A 22,644-nucleotide genomic window follows, 5' to 3' on the forward strand; every position below is an offset into this window, starting at 1 on the left:
AAGCCTTGACATATAGCACTTATTCCAGGATTCCAAGGCATCTTGATGGACAGAACATCCATTAACATATTTCTTCATTACTTCATGAGAAAAAGCAAAGATTATAAGTATTTTATCCCCAATACATGGAGAGGAAAATGGGGATTAAACTGGTTGTTTGGACCAAAGTAGACAATTAATAGATGCATTTGATCTCAAACTTGCTGACTTATTTCAAAGGGAGTGTCATTGGCCATGTTACTTGTCTCTGGATTTTTCAGCTTAACCACCATCTGGTACCATGTACCTGTACCTGCACACACACACACACACACACACACATGCCCTGGAGACAAAAGCAGGTATATGTAAATAATGTAGAGACAAACTAGACAATATGATCCTTATAAGAAAATTGTAATTGAGACCAAAGAATAGTTCACTTCCATCAAGAACCTACTGCTTGCCGTAGATAAGCACCCTAGGTCAAGTTGGCTGCGCATTCCAGATTTCTTTGATAATATTTTGTACTCCCCTCATAACAGGAATTTCACTAGGTATTGACAGACTGAGCTAGAAAAAGAAGAATGGAACTCCTGTGTGATCTAAACTCTTGGTCTAACCCATTTTATGCCAGATGAACCGGGTCATTGCTTCATCTCTTCACCTCTCCTTTCCTCTGGAAAGGAACACTCCCCGCTACCTCAATTCTGCGGTGTGCTAGGGTGGGCTCTGGCAGCCAGACACATGCCTTGAGGCTGGGGGGAGTCCAGAGGTGCAGGAAGAGGGACACAGCCTGAGGATGGAGCCGGTGCCCACGGGGCAGAGCGAGGCCAGCGCCTACAGAGAAGAAGAGGTGAGACAGAGGTCCTCCAAGGTTTGGGGAATGGCGTTCTCCAAGAGCTGGATCCATCCCTGTGCCTCCAAGCTCCCCAAGCCTCTCTCACTTCTGGGAGCTACTGGAGAAACTTCCTGATAAACCCCCTGCAGGTAAGTTTCCGATAGATTTCTGCGCTTGGTCACCAAGAGTCCTAACAAATACAATGTTTCCAAAACAGTGTATGTCAAAAGACTAAATTTTATTTACTATTTACAAAACTTTTTGAACACATCTTTGTACAGAATGACACATTTTATTGCATAAAATATTTGAAATAGCTGAAGTTTACAAGCTTATAAGGTATGAAACTGAGAAAATCATTACATTAAATGGTTACAATAAGGTAAACACAGTGACATTGTCTCTAATAGGAAAACACCCTAGGTACAATGCTACAATGTAACTGAATTTCTTATCTTACTGTTGAGTCTGATATCATCACAAACATGAGGTAATAAAATTATTTTTAGGATTGAATCAGAGCTACAGTGCTATATATGCTATATATATGTATAAACATATATTACATTAGGACTCTGCATAGTCATGAAAATTCAGACAATAAAAAAAGACCACAGACTGAGATATCAATGTTCTTCATAAATTTTTGCAGATGATTTTAATCTGATTCATCACTGCTGAAGTAAGAGCTGTCACAATATTCAGCTGTGTAAAGGAACTTATGGATAATTGGGTTCATCTTCGGTATCCAGTGTCGGGGAACCAGATATGTTGAGAGATTAAATAAATCTACAAACACCTTGTACCTGTCACTGGAGAAACACATATATACAGATGTTTTAGACTTATTGACATGAAAGATTTTTAAATTTCTCAAATAATGATATTTTGCCATAAATAATTAGTATTCAGTATTATATTATATGTTCCATGTTGTGTATATCAAAGAGTATTAGTATTAAGATTGCTTCATTTTTATTCCATATCCAAGGTTCATGCCCATAAAACCATGTTACGTGTTTCAGTGATCCGGACCAGGCTGGTCCAGATTAAAACCTAGAGCTTTATTATTGTCATGCTACCTTCATAAAGATAAGGGTGTGTTCTTGTTTCTGACTTTTAAAGGACAGGTTGCAAAATTATAAATTGAAAGCACACAGAATTCCTAGTTGTTCATCGGAAAATATTTCCCACCCGTTAAGTTGCTGCCAGGTAAGTGACGTGAGTGCATGAATAAATTGAAATGCCATCTTAGATTTATAATGTCTATAAGAGTGATTTTCACATTTAAAATTGCCATGTGTTTGTTAGTCAACTATTTTAACTTGCAGTTTTATAGCAGAAGAACATTTGTCTTTGAAGTCAAATTTGGGTTCAAATTTTGCTGTCATTTGCAACTCATGTGACCTTGGGCAAGTTGTGTAAAGCTCAGTGTTTTGGTTTCTAACTCTGTAAAATAAAAACTACACTCCCTTCCTCTAACCAGGCCTTTGTGAAGATGTAATGAGAATATGACACACCAGGAACGTTGTTTGTGTTCACTGTTCCCACCACCGATGGCTGTGCTTGTGTTGCACAATCGTTTACAGTTTCACGCTGCTTACAGAATTTATTCTCAGCAAAAGAGAAAACGTGCAATGACTGTGAAAATTCAAACCAATAACCTTTGTGAATCATTCAGTCTAGCGTTTATTCCCAGGGAAAGTGAAAATCTCTACAAATGATGAAAATAGAAACTGTGTGTTTTATAACTTAGTCCATCAGGTAGTAAGAGTAGGGATGAAAATAGTGAATTATAAAGAATTTTGGAGTCACTTTGCTGTACAGCAGAAATTAACACAACATTGTAAATCAACTATACTTCAATAAAATTTTAAAAAAAGAATTTTGGAGACTAAATGTGAACATCTAATTTATTCTCGGTTCTCCTTTCCCACGGGGCTCTGTAAGTTTCCCAGTTTTCAGATGTGTCTATCTATATATCCATCTGTCTATAATACTGTGAATACTAAATAAAGTAAGACCATGAATGCCCTAGAAATCTCTCTAGCATGTTTGAAGTACTCAGTAAGTGTTGCTTTCTTTCCTTGTAAACAATATGAAAAAGGCACTCTGGAGCACACGGGAGTAGTTTTTATCCTATCAACTACAGTCATATCAGCAAACAAGGACCTATTTTCAGCTGTGTCATTCATCTGGCCAAGAGGACTTGGCGGAATCAATGATACCCATTTCGGTCTAGCCCAGACCTGAGCCAGAATAAGTTGAAAACGCTTCTTGGGTTACCTGATTCCTGCCCTCCCAGGTCATGCAGACATTGGTACCCCGTCCCCTCGCATCCCAGGATGCAATGATGAATTTCCAGAACTAAGGATGTTTGCAGTGACCTCCGAAGGCTCCCACAGGAGTCCCTTAATCTAAGGATACATGGGTTGCGGGCAGTCCAGACAGGAGCGAGTGTAAGTGACTTTTCCTAGATAAGGCGCATCTCCGTGGAGAAAAAGGCGCTGGTGGGTCCCCGAGATGAGGAGGGACGCCCGGCTTACCTCACCGTGGAGCGCAGGTACTGGTACCCCGAGGACCCGCCGGTGCCCGCCTTGCTGCCCAGCATCCGGTGCACCACGCACACATGGTTGTCTAGACAGACACACGCGTTAGCTCCACGTGGGCCCAGGGCAGGGGGTCGGTAACGATTCTCGCCTCCCCTTACCCCTCAGCCGGGTGGGAGGTTCAGGTGTGAGCAGATGAGGGCGCGGGGCGGTTGCCCGGCGCCCCGCCCGGTCCAGGCTGCGCGGGGCGTCCATCCATCCTTGCGTTCAGCCCTCGGACGCCGTGGACGGAGGCCCTGTGCCTTACGGGAGCCCTCGCTACTCGTGTCCTCATGGGGCCCTTCCTCCATGAACCCGAGCTATTGAAATTATATTTTCAAGTGGTACTGACGCCAAGATGAGTACATTGCTATTACAGGCGAAATTTGCTTCGACCCAAAGCTTACTTGTTTCTTCTGATTATCAAACACAGCGTCTTCCTGGGCCCACAGAGGAACCGTGAACGCTGGGCACCGTGCCTGCTGTGCGCCCTGGGCGGGTCGGCCCTGAGAGCGGAGCCCAACCCCCGTACACAGCCGTGGAGGAGGGGAGGGTGCCGGGGAGGGGGCGGCTCTGGGGGGGCCGGGGGGACTTACATCTCCACTTGGTCATGAGCGAATCCACGTCCATGAGGGAGGTCAGCAGCTGGAAAGGGACCTGGAACCTGGGCTCTTCCCTGGCGAAGAAAAATAATAATAATAATAGTAATAGTAATAATAATAATGTGTTCAGGCAAGTCCAGTGTGTCAGGAAGAACACACATTCTACCATCTGTTGGGCCTGAAACAAGCATCCCCTTTTCCTCTTAGGAGCTGTGACAGCTCTGATCTCTCTCCCAGGCTTAGTTTCCTCATCTCCTAAAAGGGGTTAACACCACTCATGTTGCAGCACGTGTGTAAAAGTCTAGAACATTCCTCGATAGACGTGAAGTGGCCAGCCGGAGCCGCACCTCACACCCCTTCTCATAAAAGGCAGACACGGACACCATCTCGGGTTTTCTCGCCGATAACAGTCAGAAACTTCTTCCACGCAAAGATGTTAAAACGTGAAAACAAAGAGTGCTTGTAACAGTTCCCTCTGATATATTCGTTTCCTTTTTCATCTAAGCCCCCAACTCTCTCAGTGCATTTTCTGCCGAGGATACATAAGCCTGAACAGCATATGCTTACTAACAGTTGAGGAAAACAGAAGGGTTTTTTATGCTGCCGTTCTGAAAAATAGATGGGACAGGATTAAAAGATAAATCCAAGTAAGTAAGACAGGCAGTAAACACAGATTTTTTTTTTTCTTTTTTGCTTTTTACTAGTGTGCTATCTATTGCTCTGACACATTTAATCTATGAAACACAAAGACGGGCCGTTCACCCACGTGGCTAGGAGGACAGGACGTGGACGCCCCAGACACTGCGGATGGTGAAGACAGTTGGACTTAAAATTGCTGAGCAAGCAGAACAACAGTTTATAAGGTGTTTTCACTTCATTCTTTTTCATTTTACAAAACAGGAATAACAACATCATTAAGTGACAGAACCCATTTCATGGCTGAGTTTCTGAGACAGATTAAACTTTGGGTCCTTAGGACACTTAATGTCACATAACACTTTGCAGAATTTAATGAAAAGGATATTGATTAATTTGTGTGTTTTTTTTTTTTTTTACCCATCACAGGAATAAAATTGGACTCTTACTATTTGAAATAAAGAAAAACCTCATGAAACTTCACGATTATTTTCTAAGCTTCCCCTCCCCCAAATCTAAATGATTTTTTAAAACTATGATTGCAATGTATAAGCTTTATACTGGATTTATTTTCTATATCTACTCCTCCATTTTTACTTCTAATTCACCTCTTTTGGGAATTCCCTGGCGGTCCAGCAGTTAGGACTCAGTGCTTTCACTACCAGGGGTACGGCTTCCACCCCTGGTAGAGGAACTAAGATCCCACGAGCCGTGCGGCACGGCCAAAAAAAATCCCAAAAATAAATAAATAAAACAATCATGCTGTATGCCTTAATTCTCCTCTTTTGATTTGCTTTTACCTGTAAAAGTATATCATCAAGGCCCCCTGAAGTGCTTTGTATGATAGCCGTCTCTCTCCTGCAAGACACATAGCAAGTTTTAATTTAATAGGTAATTTAAGGCACTCATGTTCATTTGGCAATCATCACCTTAAATAATTGTGTCACATGTTTTTAGAAAATAATGTGAATGTTCGTTTAAATATTTTATCCCTTAGCTTGAATTTGGAAAACTATCATTTAAAACATTATTTTAATGTTAGATTTTAAAAGACAAATTTAAATATATATACATATATATGTACACATACTTTAAATTCTCAAAACCTTTAAATAGGCAGGGTTAGAAATCAAGCAATAAACAGCCACATGCAAAAGGACTTGACCTTTTTTCTTTTCCTAAATACTCAGTTCCTATATCATTTATGAATACCTTATTGGAAATACTTCAAATAAATTTTAGAATTATAAAATAAGGTTTATTAAATATATTTTAAGTCACTTAAAAAAAAAGAAAAACCTGGTATAGAAAATACTTAACTTCCACGACAAATGAAAAATTCCTTGTTCCTATGAGTGGAAATATCAGTGTGCATTTCTTCCCCCCAAGTAAGGTTTGACTTTTTGATCTCACGGTCTTACGTTCCAGGGGAAGGATCCTCGGAATAGAAATGCCTACCTTTACTAAGGAGATGCTCATGGCGTTTCTCATCAAATAAGGATAGTAACACCTCTTTCTGCTTCTGAAATTCAGCCTTTTGTTCCTCCTTTTCCTCTGACTCTTCCTTGGCCTTTGGGGAAAATACTGCATTAATATTCCCAAGAGAGAAGAGATCCTTATTTTAGAAAACATTGCTTGTGAGAAAAACTAGCTGGGTGCAGAAAGGGTGTACTTAGGATATGTACTATATCATCTAATACTGCAGCTTGGAAATTCCTGCTTATGAGACAGGACCTTCCTCATACCACTGGTTCTATACTTTTGTTTAAGTTTAAATGATTTGTTAAACCCAAATACTCTCTTCATAAATATCAAGAGAAATGGACTCAGATGGGCAAAGCTGGAGGTAACTACAAGTGGTCAATAATGGTCTAATTTTAGACAGCAATTATTTAATACAGGCAGTAAAGTAATTCCACTTAGGAAAAATTAAGAATTCCTAGTCAGAGATACTACTAATTCTACTGAAATTCTATCTTCAGTGCAATATTCTGTAAATACAATTCCTTAGATATTTTCCACTGTTATATTTTTTTTCATTTGGTATCTATTGATTTGTTTAAGGAAATTCTTATTTTCCTGCTTACAACACATGCACTACTTACAACTCAATTACTTGGGCTGGAGCAAAAATCCATTTCCCCAACTGTCTTCACTTTATCAGAACAAACACACTGTGTGGTAAGAATGTGTGTGCACACTATAGCCAATTGATTATTGATTTGTTCAGTAAATGTCAGGCTAATGTGATAGAGATAAAAATCATGAGCAAAATTGAGTCCCTTGATCTCTATCTGGTGGGACTGAAACACTGAAAAAAGTTAAATTACAACCATAGGCAGTGGTGTAAAGGAACAGTGTTGTCCATAATAACTTATAGTAGCAGAGAGGTTGGGTAAGACCATCCCACAGAAGTTGTCCTTGAACCAAGACCTGAAGACAGGGAAAGAGTTATCTGGGGTAGAAGGATCGAATCTGAAATTCAAGGAGCAGGACTTCCCTGGTGATCCAGTGGTTAAGAATCCGCCTTCCACCCTGTTGAACCTGTGGATGGCTACAAGAAAGAAGAAATTAACACATCCCTTCCCCGAGGCTGGCCATTCCAAAAACTAACACAACAGGGGAAATGAGCTGCTGATTGGACCAGTCAGCAGCTTTGCTGAGCAGCAGAAGAGTGACCTAACAGAGCCAATCTGCAAGAACTGGAAAGTGAATTACAACAGGAGATAATCAGACTTCTATGTAGTGGATGCCTGATGCATTTTTGGAAGCCTAAGGAAGCCACAGATAATAAAAAGGAGGTATGGAGAAACAAATAAAGATGGAAAAACAACGTTTCTAGAAGGTTAAATTATAACATGCCCAGCCTTGCCTAAAATCATAATAAGTTCACAGACACCTCAAAACACACCACTGGACGCAGCCCTGCCCACCAAAAAGAAAAGATCCAGCCTCATCCACCAGAGCGCAGGCACCAGTCCCCTCCACTGGGAAACCTACACAACCCACTGAACCACCCTTAGCCACTGGGGGCAGACACCAAAAACAACGGGAACTCCGAACCTGCAGCCTGCGAAGAGGAGACCCCAAACACAGTAAGTTAAGCAAAATGAAAAGACAGAGAACTACACAGCAGATGAAGGAACAAGGTAAAAACACACCAGACCAAACAATGAAGAGGAAATAAGCAGTCTACCTGAAAAAGAATTCAGAGTAATGATAGTAAAGATGATCCAAAGTCTTGGAAATAAAATGGAGAAAATACAAGAAACATTTAACAAGGACCTAGGAGAACTAAAGAGCAAACAAATAACGATGAACAACACAATGAATGAAATGAAAAATTCTCTAGAAGGAATCAATAGCAGAATAACTGAGGAAGAAGAACGGATAAGTGACCTGGAAGATAAAATAGTAGAAATAACTACCACAGAGCAGAATAAAGAAAAAAGAATGAAAAGAATTGAGGACAGTCTCAAGACATCTGGGATAACATTAAATGCACCAACATTCAAATTATAGGGGTCCCAGAAGAAGAGAAAAAGAAAGGGACTGAGGAAATATCTGAAGAGATTATAGCTAAAAACTTCCCTAATATGGGAAAGGAAATAGTCAATCAAGTCCAGGAAGCACAGAGAGTCCCATACAGGATAAATACAAGGAGAAACACGCCAAGACACATATTAATCAAACTATCAAAAATTAAATACAAAGAAAAAATATTAAAAGCAGCAAGGGAAAAGCAACAAATAACATACAAGGGAATCCCCCTAAGGTTAACAGCTGATCTTTCAAAAAAAAATTGCAAGCCAGAAGGGTGTGGCAGGACATCTTTAAAGTGATGAAAGGGAAAAACCTCCAACAAAGATTACTCTACCCAGCAGGGATCTCTCATTCAGATTTGACAGAGAAACTAAAACCTTTACAGACAAGCAAAAGCTAAGAGAATTCAGCACCACCAAACGAGCTTTACAACAAACGCTAAAGGAATTTCTCTAGGCAGGAAACACAAGAGAAGGAAAAGACCTACAAAAACAAACCCAAAACAATTAAGAAAATGGTAATAGGAACATACATATTGATAATTACCTTACATGTAAATGAATTAAATGCTCCAAACAAAAGACAGAGACTAGCTGAATGGATACAAAAACAAGACCCATATATATGCTGTCTACAAGAAACCCACTTCAGACATAGGGACACATACAGACTGAAAGTGAGGGTATGGAAAAAGATATTCCATGCAAATGGAAATCAAAAGAAAGCTGGAGTAGCAATTCTCATATCAGGCAAAATAGACTTTAAAATTAAGACAATTACAAGAGCCAAAGAAGGACACTACAAAATGATCAAGGGATCAATCCAAGAAGAAGATAGAACAATTGTAAATATTTATGCACCTAACATAGGAGCACCTCAATACATAAGGCAAATGCTAACAGCCATAAAAGGAGAAATCGACAGTAACACAATCCTAGTAGGGGACTTTAACACCCCACTTTCACCAATGGACAGATCATCCAAAATGAAAATAAATAAGGAAACACAAGCTTTAAATGATACATTAAACAAGATGGACTTAATTGATATTTATAGGACATTCCATCCAAAAACAACAGAATACACTTTCTTCTCAAGTGCTCATGGAACATTCTCCAGAATAGATCATATCTGGGGTCATAAATCAAGCCTTGGTAAATTTAAGAAAACTGAAATCGTATCAAGTATCTTTTCTGACCACAACGCTATGAGACTAGATATCAATTACAGGAAAAAAACCTGTAAAAAATACAAACACATGGAGGCTAAACAATACACTACTAAATAACCAAGAGATCACTGAAGAAATCAAAGGGGAAATCAAAAAATACCTAGAAACAAATGACAATGAAAATACGACAACCCAAAACCTATGGGATGCAGCAAAAGCAGTTCTAAGAGGGAAGTTTATAGCAATACAATCCTACCTCAAGAAACAAGAAACATCTCAAATAAACAACCTAACCTTATCCTAAAGCAATTAGAGAAAGAAGAACAAAAAAACCCCAAAGTTAGCAGAAGGAAAGAAATCATAAAGATCAGTTCAGAAATAAATGAAAAAGAAATGAAGGAAGCAATAGCTAAGATCAATAAAACTAAAAGCTGGTTCTTTGAGAAGATAAACAAAATTGATAAGCCATTAACCAGACTCATCAAGAAAAAAAGGGAGAAGACTCAAATCAATAGAATTAGAAATGGAAAACGAATAGTAACAACTGACACTGAAGAAATATAAAGCAGCATCAGAAAATACTACAAGCAACTATATGCCAATAAAATGGACAATTTCTGGACGAAATGGACAAATTCTTAGAAAAGCACAACCTTCCGAAACTGAACCAGGAAGAAATAGAAAATATAAACAGACAAATCACAAGCACTGAAATTGAAATTGTGATTAAAAATCTTCCAACAAACAAAAGCCCAGGACCAGATGGCTTCACAGGCGAATTCTATCAAACATTTAGAGACGAGCTAACACCTATCCCTCTCAAACTCTTCCAAAATACAGCAAAGGGAGGAACACTCCCACACTCATTCTACGAGGCCACCATCACCCTGATACCAAAACAAGACAAAGATGTCCCAGAAAAAGAAAACTACAGGCCAATATCACTGATGAACATAGATACAAAAATCCTCAACAAAATACTAGCAAACAGAATCCAACAGCACATAAAAGGATCATACACCACGATCAACTAGGGTTTATCCCAGGAATGCAAGGATTCTTCAATAAATGCAAGTCAATCAATGTGATACATATTAACAAATTGAAGGAGAAAAACCATATGATCATCTCAATAGATGCAGAAAAAGCCTTCGAAAAAAATTCAACACCCATTTATGATTAAAAAAACCTCCAGAAAGTAGGCATAGAGGGAACTTACCTCAACATAATAAAGGCCATATATGACAAACCCACAGCCAACATCATTCTCAATGGTGAAAAACTGAAACCATTTCCACTAAAATCAGGAACAAGACAAGGTTGCCCACTCTCACCGCTATTATTCAACATAGTTTTGGAAGTTTTAGCCACAGCAAACAGAGAAGAAAAAGAAATAAAAGTAATCCAAATTGGAAAAGAAGTAAAACTGTCACTGTTTGCAGTGACATGATACTATACATAGAGAATCCTAAAGATGCTACCAGAAAACTACTAGAGCTAATCAATGAATTCGGTAAAGCAGCAGGATACAAAACTAACAGAGATCTCTGGCATTCCTAAACACTAATGATGAAAAATCTGAAAGAGAAATTAAGGAAACACTCTCATTTACCATTGCAACAAAAAGAATAAAATACCTAGGAATAAACATACCTAAGGAGACAAAAGACCTGTTTGCAGAAAACTTAAGACACCAGTGAAAGAAATTAAAGATGATACAAACAGATGAAGAGATATACCATGTTCTTGGATTGGAAGAATCAACATTGTGAAAATGACTCTACTACCCAAAGCAATCTACAAATTCAATGCAATCCCTATCAAACCACCAATGGCATTTTTCACAGAACTAGAACAAAAAATTTCACAATTTGGATGGAAACACACAAGACCCCAAATAGCCAAAGCAATCTTGAGAAAGAAAAATGGAGCTGGAGGAATCAGGCTCCTGGATTTCAGATTATATTACAAAGCTACAGTTATCAAGACAGTATGGTACTGGCACAAATACAAAAATATAGATCAATGGATCAGGATAGAAAGCCCAGAGATAAACCCACGCACGTATGGTCACCTTATCTTTGATAAAGGAGGCAAGAATGTACAATGGAGAAAAGACACCCTCTTCAATAAGTGGTGCTGGGAAAACTGGACAGCTACATGTAAAAGAATGAAATTTGAATACTCCCTAACACCATACACAAAAATAAACTCCAAATGGATTAAAGACCTAAATGTAAGGCCAGACACTATAAAACTCTTAGAGGAAAACATAGGCAAAACACTCTATGACATAAATCACAGCAAGATCCTTTTTGACCCACCTCCTAGAGAAATAGAAATAAAAACAAACAAAAAAAAAATGAGACCTAATGAAACTTAAAAGCTTTTGCACAGCAAAGGAAAACATAAACAAGATGAAAAGACAACCATCAGAATGGGAGAAAATATTTGCAATTGAAGCAACTGACAAAGGATTAATCTCCAAAATATACAAACAGCTCATGCAGCTCAATATCAAAAAAACAAACAACCCAATCCAAAAATGGGCAGAAGACCTAAATAGACATTTCTCCAAAGAAGATATACAGATTGCCAACAAACACATGAAAGGATGCTCAACATCACTAATCATTAGAGAAATGCAAATCAAAACCACAATGAGGTATCAACCTCACACCTGTCAAATGGCCATCATCGAAAATCTGCAAACAATAAATGCTGGAGAGGGTGTGGAGAAAAGGGAACCCTCTTGCACTGTTGGTGGGAATGTAAATTGATACAGCCACTATGGAGAACAGTATGGAGGTTCATTAAAAAACTAAAAATAGAATTACCATATGACCCAGCAATCCCACTACTGGGCATATACCCTGAGAAAACCATAATTCAAAAAGTGTCATGTACCACAATGTTCATTGCAGCTCTATTTACAATAGCCAGGATATGGAAGCAACCTAAGTGTCCATCGACAGATGAATGGATAAAGAAGACGTGGCACATATGTACAATGGAATATTACTCAGCCATGAAAAGAAACGAAATTGAGTTATCTGTAGTGAGGTGGATGGACCTAGAGTCTGTCATACAGAGTGAAATAAGTCAGAAAGAGAAAAACAAATACCCATATACATGGAATCTACAAACAAAATGGTTCTGAGGAACCTAGGGGCAGGACAGGGATAAAGAGGCAGACGTAGAGAATGGACTTGAGGACACGGGGAGGGGGAAGGGTAATCTGGGATGAAATGAGAGAGTGGCATGGACATAATATATACACTACCAAATGTAAAATAGATAGCTAGTGGGAAGCAGCTGCATAGCACAGGGAGACCAGCTCGGTCTAGAGGGGTGGGATAGGGAGGGTGGGAGGGAGACGCAAGAGGGAGGGGATATGGGGACATATGTATACGTATAGCTGAGTCACTTTGTTATACAGCAGAAACTAACAACAATGTAAAGCAATTATACTCCAATAAAGATGTTAAAAATATAAAAAGTAAAAAAAATTAAAAGTAAAAAATAAAATAACATAGAATCCGCCTTCTAATGCAGGGGATGTGGGTTCGATCCCTGGTCAGGGAACTAAGATCCCACATGCCGTGGGGCAACTAAGCCCGTGCACCACAACTACTGAGCCCATGCGCTTTGGAGCCCGGGAGCCACAGCTAGAGAGAAGCCCGTGCACCTCAAGGAAGAGCCCACGCCCCGCAACAAAAGCTCCTGCCCCAACTAAGACCTGAAGAAGCCAAATAAATATTTTTTTAAAAAAGAAAGAAAAAAAGGAAATTCAAGGAGCTAACTAAGCTAGAGATAAACAGTCGAGAATTACTGGTGTCTTAGCAGATGCTGAATCAGTGGATATAAATGAGTTCACTGGTGGAAGATGACAGAGAGGGAATGCAAGGGATCTGAGCCCATGCCTTGTGAAAAGGAGACAGAGAAACAAGGGTCAGAAAACTAGCTGAAGACAGAATGTTGATACCAAAACCGTGGGGAAAAATGTTCAAGAAAGTGTAAGTAGTCATTAGTAGTAAAGCCAGTAGGAAATGAAGTAAAATGGAGATAAAAATGGCCATTGGATTTAGGTACCGGTGGCCATTTGTGAATGACGGGAAGGAAGGCAGACTGAACCGGGGCGAGAATTAGATGGAGAAAAAGAAATAACCATGCTGACTGCTGTTCTAAATACTCTGCAAATGTGAATCTCATGTAATGTTCACAGTAATCCTATGAGGTAGATACTCGTATTTTCCATTTTGCCAATGAAGGGAGTGAAGCAAAGAGAGATTAGGTAGCAGGAGGGGTTCAATGGCACACGGTCACCAAGCAGGGACGGGTGGACTTGACCCATGACTGTGACATCAGGTCCCTGCTTTAAACACCTCATGGCACAGCCTCTCAAGGTGTAGAATTGAAACAACTCTTTCAAGAAATTTGGTCATGAAGAAAGGATATGGGACCCATAACGTGAGGGAAATTGAGGAACCTACAATATTTTTTTTTAACTGAGAGAAACTTGACATTGTCTGAGAGCCAATAGGAAGAACTCAGCAGACACATCAGAGTGAAGGAAAGTTATATGGCTTAATGTATTGGATCACTGGTCCTCTGTGAGCCCACTTCTGTCTAGAACTGGTCATAACATGATATTTTCAATAAAAATGAGAAAGGTCTATTAGTCTCATCTATTCAAAGTCTTGCCTACAATCAACTTCTTCATTTAATTTTTATTGCACATCAGTAAAATTAAATCAATCATGTAATTTATTCCAAGCAGATGCATTTGTAAAAGAACATAAGGAAAATGAAAGATTAAGAGAAAATGTTTAAAATGAAATTCCCAGTACTTCCTCCTGTAGCAAACCTATGTTTACTTATGGCTTCACAAATACCTGAATTCTTGTGAATTCTTCTTCCAGGCCTTTGACAATGTTGTTTTCAAACTTTCTCCAGAAGTTAAATCCATGTGGCTCTAAACCTGGGGTTCTTTCCAGCCATGCCTGTAATAAATATTTTTCAAGTAAATACATTGTAAAATTTAAAATTTTGAAACAAACATTTATGAACTTGAAACAGAAAATTTTCATGGTTTTGAGAAACATACATCCTAAGTTTTTTGTGTGTGTAAATATTTCTCTTTCCTTTCAATTTCTTCATTTATAAAATAGCAATATTTTATTCTCCTAATCTTAAAGGAAATCACATTAAAGATATTTACTCTTTATTAAGAAATATATTATTACAGAAATCCCAATTTTTTTCTATAAATCTATGAACATATATATGCATTCTTTTAATGAGGGCTTCTGGTTTATTCTCAAAATAGTTTATGTCTTAGGAGCTGAAGGAATCATGACATGTATAAGATATGATTTCTTCTAAGTGCAGGGACATCGTATACTTAGCAACTTTGAAATCAACTGACTGCTCAGTTATTTTAAGATGCCACAGGATTTTTAATCTAGAAATAAAACCGAATCCATGCATCTCTGTGGGTTCTCACTTAGCCTATTTTTGGTTTTGAAATTAGTTTTCTGATTCTTTCTCTCTCTATCTTTATAAGCCATTAAATAGCATTACCTATAATTTATTAACCTAAATCTACACTTACAATGCCCAGGGGATTAGTGAGCAGAGTATAATTCACTAAAATAAAAATTTAATTTGCAAAGGGAAAGACTTTGTCAAGGAAATCAAGACTATACAATCCTTATTTAATAATTTACTTATGCAAAAACAAATTAATAATTCCTCAAGGCCATTTACAGACCCACACAGAATTAAGATATGAAGCAGAAAAATTCTGAAGGATAGAATCTTAGTGACTTAGTTTAATAAAGAAGCACAACTTAAGAAACACAAATTAAGAAACATTTTCAACAAATTAAGAAACACAAATTAAGAAACATTTTCAACACAACTCGTGGAACTTTTCAATAATGGAATATTTTAAAGAAATAAAGCTGATTCAATAAATAACCATACCCAATTTAAAAATCAGCTAATCAAATGTTGCTTAGCAAGAATATTTAAAAGGATTGTTATAATAAGATAAGGAGGTTATTAAATATTAACATATCATTGATTATATAAGTATCTCTAAAGTTCTCAAGAGAGCTTTTAATATTTTAATTAGTGGAATTTACCAGCTGAAGTATTTCTATAAAATCATTCTTCTCTTATTTACAATGAATGTGACCCAACTTTGATATGAATTTTAAAATCCGGGTGTCGCAAAAGCTCAAGTAACTAGGTGTGCTGAGTTAGGCATTCCCAGTGGCCTTTGCACACACACCTCCACCAGTTGCAGGAGGGTCCTTTCCTGCTCGGACTTCAGCAGTAGCTCGTTGTCTTCTCCCCTGAAGTTATCACGGTAGTGTCTTCTGTTGTAAGGGACCCTCAAGCTCTGAAGAACCCCTATCTTGTTTTCTAACAGTCGGAACTGCAGACTCTGGAAGCCTGATGCTGGGGATAAGTACTCTCTGTGAGAACAGGTGGGGGAGGGCAGAAGAGGAGGGAGGAGATTATTGTCAAGGTCAGTCGCCGCAAGGGTCTCTTCTATTGGGAAAGGTGGTCAGTGTGACTCTCCCAGGCATCACCAAACACAGACACATAACTGCCTAGCGTTGGACCAGGACTTGGACTTCACCGAAATCAGGACGACGACCTCCTAGCCATCATTGTCACTGTCAGTTGACGTTTGTATAGTTTGTGGAAGGTCATATGTGTATGTATGTGTGTGTTTATCTGTGTGTGTGTGTTTACATGTAAACTTATACATACACATGCAGACACGTACATGTATGTGTGTATACTAAGCTTTTCCTAAGATAAAGACAGGTGAACACTGAGAGATATTTTTCATTCAATAGTGCTAAAGGCTTCTTTATAAGTATTATTCAAGGGAATTCCCTGGCAGTCCAGTGGTTAGGGCTCAGCGCTTTTACTTCCGTGGCCCGGGGTCAATCTCTGGTGGGGGAAATCCTGCAAGCCATGCGGTCAAAAAAATATATATTATGCCATTTCCCATTAAAGTTCAATTCATTAATCTCACTACCTAGTATTATTATGAGCACTGGTGAGACCCTACAAGTAAAATGAATGGGATGTTGACTAGCACAAAATAGGGCATCACAAAGTGTGAGTACTCCCACCCCACATAGCTCTCACATCCTTACAAATTTCCTTCGTCTAACTGGTACTAAGACTTCAAGTTGTTAAATATACTACAAAGGAATTCTACCAGTTTTCAATTGATCGTCAAATATGTAGAAGACACTGTCTGTTCCATCAGTAAATGCACCTGATGCTCTTAGGAAGATTTCTTCTCAAATTTTGGTTATGAAAAAAGATTTCATAGATAGATAGATGTCTTTCTGGATATGTACCTCTAAAATTTATAGTTCAACTGTTCAATATTCTGTAATAACCTAAATGGGAAAAGAACTTGAAAAAGAATAGATACATGTATATGTATAACTGAATCATTTAGCTGTACACCTGAAACTAACACACCTGAGTATAGTTGTTAATCAACTATACTCCAATATAAAATAAAAATTAAAAAATATTAAAAAATAAAATTTATAGTTTAATCCATAACTTATACTGACACTTTTGCTGACATGCTTCTGTATATATCACTCCTGTTTCTCTTTTATTTTCAGTTTTTAATCATTTAAATTTAGTTATGTGTATTATATCAGCCTTTTTAGACATTTTGGTAAGTTGTCTAAAATCCTTCTGGGATAAAAATTGGGCACACACGATGAATTGAAATTCATGGATGGTGTTATGTTCATACGTAAAAGGAAGGGATGAAACATTTTCAATAGCTGCTTAAATGTGTGTGGTGATGATTCCCAAGTGCTCCCAGTGACAAAGTGTCAGCAGGACAGGCTCCTAACGTCACACAACACAACACACACGTTCTGTCCAGCCCGTCACAATGGGAGGGTAACCCCTGCGTGTTGGCAAAGCCGCGTGCACACCTGAAGTCGTTGAAGTCCAAGGCTGTCATGGTCTCCAGGACGGAAAACTGCTGGACCAAGAGCTTGAGGATGACCCCCACGCGGTGCACTCGGGTTACCACCTTCAGCATGTTCCTCTCATCCCTGACCTGGGGGGAGGAAATGACGCAGGAATCAGTCCTCAGTTCTGGGAGATGCTCAATAGAGTATGAACAACAATGGGTTCCTGTTCATGCCATCTCTCCTCTAAGGAGGAACCTTTGCACGAAAATGTGCCTTAGGTCGACATTGAACTAATAGCAGCTCTGAATTGTGTACAAGGAACGCCTGCAACCTCAAAATCATTTTTTTCTTTCAAAATAGAAAACTATATGGAAGCAAGTTTTCGGTAAATTCTGGACCACAACTCCCACCGATTCCTTAGCAAATGTCTCTGTTAGTTTTGCTTTAAGGAATAAAGTCCAAGAGAACATGGGGTCTCGTGCGTGCAGGTTAAGCAGACCCCTGGGTCCCTGGGCTCCATCCTGAGGCGGGAGTTGCCGCTGAGATGGACGGGGTCTGCGTTCACAGGCACGAGCAGGGCACTGTCCGAGGATGGATGTTCTCTCCTCCCAGCCCCCTTGGCGCAGGGGCTCCGAGCTGGGGGACCCAAGGCCGGGTCCTGTGTCCTCCAAGGGCGGAGGAAGGTGTGGGCAGGATGCAGGCTGGGAGGGAGGCTGCGGGAGCTTCGCGGGGCGCCCCTCTCTGCCCTCGCCGCCCCCCACCCCGGTCCTCCTCAGCATCTCCTCCCTCTTTCCCCTCCTCCTTCTCCCCGTCTCCCTTTCCTCACCATTGCTCCTGTCTTCCCATGCAAACGGTCATTAGAAATACAATTCTGGTACCTCCTGATGAAAGAATCTGCATTAGCTGTCCTGGCAACCCACCGTCGTTCGTCATAACTTTTTTTTAAGGGGAAAATATGGAGTTCTAAGCAAGGGGTTTGGAACTAAAATTTGAAAGGAACCTTGAAGCAAGTTGATGACGAGGCTGGGAAGATGTGACTAAACTCTTCTCCGCTACAAACTTTTTTCCCCCGTTAAGTTATAATTCCACCATTTGGTGTTAAACTTTTCCCATTAATAATACTTTCTACATTCTCCAAGAAAAGTATGAAAACAATATTGTGACATAGCAACTCACGTGGCCATGCTGAAAGATCTCGCGAACAGAATCCAATTCCCAGAGGATCTGCTTAAACCAGAGTTCATAAGCTGCGAGGGGAAAATCATTGTCAGTTGGAAAGTGATGGGAGCCTTTTGACCATAATTATATGAAAGACACGGTTAACACACTGAAAGAGAAATCAAAATGTAACTTAAAAATCAATAAAGGCCAATATAGCCCCATTTTATGCTACAAACAAATATTAGTGATAAAGTTATAACAGCCTCCTTTTATTCAGTGCTTGAATATGTCAGGCGTGTTATCCATATGCTTTACGTTATTTTCCAATTGACTTCTCTCAACAAAATATTGTTAATGTCTTTGAGGATACAGCACGTAATCTAACTTCCCATGTGGAAGCTGGAGGTGTGTGGAGAAGTGGAAGTGATACTAAACTTCTATAGCGTGAGACCCTAATACTCATTAACCTAATGCGTATGACAACGTATTTGTTTCTAGGGACTGGACTCTATGGGGAGGACAAGCTGTGAACAGGCTGAAACTCTGTCATACTCATCTGTTTCCCTCAGTTCCTAGCACAGTGCTTGGCATAAGATAAATGCTGGGTGATTATTATATAAATGGATGAACTAAGCAGCCAGTGTAGTCATTAGAGGAGCACGGAAACCAATCATCTCAGTGATCGCTAGTGCTTTCTGTTTGGGCACACGCTGTGCTTCTGTACTGATGAAGGGGATCAAATTATACCTTTAAATTACATTTAAGGAGACTTTCAGAAATCTATTTTCCATATTTGGACAAAAAGAGCAAACCAGATATTTTTGGATCAGTTTGTGAGTCACGTTTTCAGGTTTAACTTTGCGTAGCTGGTCCCATGACCCACTGCCACGTGTTCTGATGGAAGGAAAGTCTCCCCATCAGACGACAGGTGCTACCATTGGTTGTGTGCTGACTGCGTGCTCTACCTTGAGCTCAGTGTGCAGTGCGCGTTACTCATGTCATCCTCACAACAACTCTATGCGTGAGAAGAAACAATCATTCTTTCCATTGTATAGGGGGGGAAATGGCGAGAAATACTGGTCAAGAAACCTGACCGAGGTTACACCATCTTTAATGGTAGAGATGGGATTCGAAACAAATTTCTGATTCCCAACGTGTGCTGCCCTGCGGTGATTCCTCCCCTGCTGATTTTGCCTTCGAGCCACTGATAAAAATGTCAACATAAAAAACAGGAGAAGTAACACATTAGCCCCATTATTTTCCATTTTTAATTTTTTTTAACTCAAAGGAGACGATCATATTAGCCAGTCCGTGAAGAAAACAATCATTTGAGGAAAAGGCACAAAGAATTGATAGGACAAGGAAACATCTAGAAACGCAGCACTGACCCGCATGAGTCACTGGGCCCTGGTCAGCCAGAGGGCAGTATTATGACACCAACAATCTTAGAGGAAATCTAAAGGTTTGGGGGTCACAGACCTCTGAAAGACACGTTTGTGAAATTTTGCACAAAATTTCAAAGAGTTCAGGGACTTCCTAAACTTCCAAAGTCAAGGACTCTACGTTAAAAACCACTACCCAGAAGTCAGAAGTGTGGAGAGTAGGAACACACATTTTAGACAAAATTCACATTCCTGTTTAGTACCAGCTCTCTGTAGGGTATGTAAAGTTACAGTAAATGTGAGGGATTTGTTTCTTGAAAATGTCTTCTAACGTTCCAAGTTGAAAAATAGTGACATCTTAGCTTGCAAATTCTTTGTGAATTCCAAGAGATAGAAAGCCCCCTTGGGTTTAGGACAGAGTCCTAACTGATCCAGCAAGCACGGAGGTAGCAGAAAGAAGACTGCTACAAATCGCAGAGGGAGGTCCTATGATAATTTATCTGACAGCAAAGTATTCGCAGCATCCTAACAAAGGTGATCCCTTAGTCCTCCGCCGTCTTACAGGTCAAAGTGTGGTATCTTTCCTCGTCACTGATGGAAAATTACTATGAAGAGTTACCGGCCAACCTTGTGTGCAACTTACCTTGATGAGTTATGATGAAAAGATGCTCATCATGGATTTTATTTCCTTTTATTTCACTTTGAAGTTCCTGAGCGTTCAAAACTTTTTCCAACTTTAAGCAAAAAAATAGAAAAACTGATTTTGTAGAAACTTCCAGTTACAAGATGAATAAGTTACGTGGATCTAACGTATAGCATAGTGATTATGGTTAATGACAATGCATTACATACTAGATATTAAGTGTTCTCACCGCAAAACAAAGAAGTGGCTGTGATGTGACATGACAAGGGGTTAATTAATGCTCTGGTGGTAATCACTGGGCCATATATAAGTGTATCAAATCAACGTGCATGCAGCTTAAACTTATGCAACGTTATATGTCAATTATCTCTTGATAAAGCTGGAAAAAAGATTACAAAAAGAAAGACTGATTTTGAAATTGCAAAACTAGATTTTTACCAACTTTAATAAATAGAATACAATACTGAAAAAAGTCCCCCAAATCCCAAATGCTCAGGAACCCATCTACTTTCTTTTAAACAATTACTGTCTCTTCATAAAGAGTGAGTTGAATTTATGAGTTTTATTCTTTTCAGAAGAAAGTATATTTGGTAGGACTCTATCATAACAAATGCTGTTACCCTCACTGAGAAGTCACGTCCCTTCCATCTCTTGGAGCGAGTGCCATAAAAGCTTCACAGCTTCCTCAGCCTACTGTGTGTCCGCTGCTCTTTTATTCTCCTAAAGAGTCGATTCTAATAAGATCTTAACATTGCCTGTCAGCTCATCCTTAGAAACCCACCAACAAGGGCATCAAGGGCTCTAATCACTTCGCGTCTTAAAAATAATCTCCAGGGACTTCCTTGGCAATCCAGCGGTTAAGAGTCCACGCTTCCACCTCGGGGTCATGGGTTCAATCCCTGGTCGGGGAACTAAGATCCCACATGCCGCGTGGCACGGCCAAAAAAAAAAAAACGAGAGATAAAAATAATCTCCAAATACCTCTTTGTAACATCTTTCTTTCATCTAAACATACGCCTTCAACATTTCTAGTTTACGATAAAGAATTTAAAAGAGAAAATTTTCTGGCTACATCTGCAATTATCTAGGCTGGGATTCAGGAACCAGGTCTCAGGTATACAAGTTGTGCAATGCCTGCCGTTATCTGCGCTTTATTTTATCCCATGTGCTCCTCGGCCTGGATTCTGCATTCTCTGCTTTTATTGTACTTCTGTCAGGCAGGTGAATCTTCACATACGAGTCTCCTGAACTGTTCTAACAAAACTTGAAAAAGCATACGTGTGTATGAAAAGAGATATCTTTAGGTCCAGAAAACTATTTGGCGACTGAGAAAACAAACAAACAAACAAACAAAAACCCAAACATGAAAATGTCACCTAGCGCCTAGCAATGAAAGCTACTCCTTGTAAGGACTCGGCCACTTACTTGCAGGTAGTTCCCATAGATAAGTCCCCCTTTACTGGCTCTATTCACACCCATTTGTGATTTGTCTTCTTCACTGCCTTGTACAGAGAGGTTTTTAAAAGCATATCTGCAGATGACAAAGTGAGAAGAAAAAAACAGAGCTTGAGAAAGAACAGTAACTAATAATAAGAGTGACGAGAATTCTTATTGCCAACTTTTCAAAGTAGATTATTAAACAAGGGAAGAAGGGTGACAGCGTTCACCCTTGCTTTTGAAATTCCGAAATTAGCGTTCATACTTGACATTCCTAAGAGCTTACCCATACTTAGGATAGAGGTAAACACTCACCCAAAGCTGCTTCCTAAAAATGGGCACCCACTCATGGTGAAGACGTGCTGTCAGAGGAGCCCTGAGCTTTGCCTCTGGCCGGGTGATGTCTTTGCCCCCCAGATGTTCCACAGCTGCCTTTTATGGACCCTGCCCACCCTGCCCAGCCAATCAGCCCCTCTGTGTCTCTTACCAAGGCTCTTGTTTCAGCTGGAACAGAAGCTGAACTTTGGTAAACGTTAGAGTGGATTTGTGTTTGGGACAGTTTGTTTGCTAGAAGTGTGAGTGTCCTGCCTAACAATATTGGACTTGTCAACTTCTGCTTTCATATCCACAGTAGCAGGCAGCAAATAACTCGGTAAGAGGCAAGGGGAACAACCCAAAGATTTAA

General features: G+C 39.5%; 1 protein-coding gene across 1 annotated transcript; it reads right to left on the reverse strand.

Moving 5' to 3' along the window:
• Positions 1–1,478: 1,478 nt before the first annotated feature.
• TDO2 (tryptophan 2,3-dioxygenase) lies at positions 1,479–22,309 on the reverse strand. The gene is made up of 12 exons (XM_061191780.1): positions 22,275–22,309; positions 21,948–22,053; positions 20,523–20,613; positions 18,513–18,583; positions 17,355–17,482; positions 15,659–15,845; positions 14,256–14,363; positions 6,105–6,216; positions 5,447–5,504; positions 4,005–4,084; positions 3,367–3,457; positions 1,479–1,632 (listed from the first exon to the last, which is right to left on the reverse strand). The coding sequence occupies exons 1-12, from the start codon at positions 22,307–22,309 to the stop codon at positions 1,479–1,481; spliced, it is 1,221 nt and encodes a 406-aa protein (XP_061047763.1).
• Positions 22,310–22,644: the final 335 nt, after the last annotated feature.

Source organism: Eubalaena glacialis, chromosome 5 (assembly GCF_028564815.1).
Source record: "Eubalaena glacialis isolate mEubGla1 chromosome 5, mEubGla1.1.hap2.+ XY, whole genome shotgun sequence".
NCBI lineage: Eukaryota > Metazoa > Chordata > Mammalia > Artiodactyla > Balaenidae > Eubalaena > Eubalaena glacialis.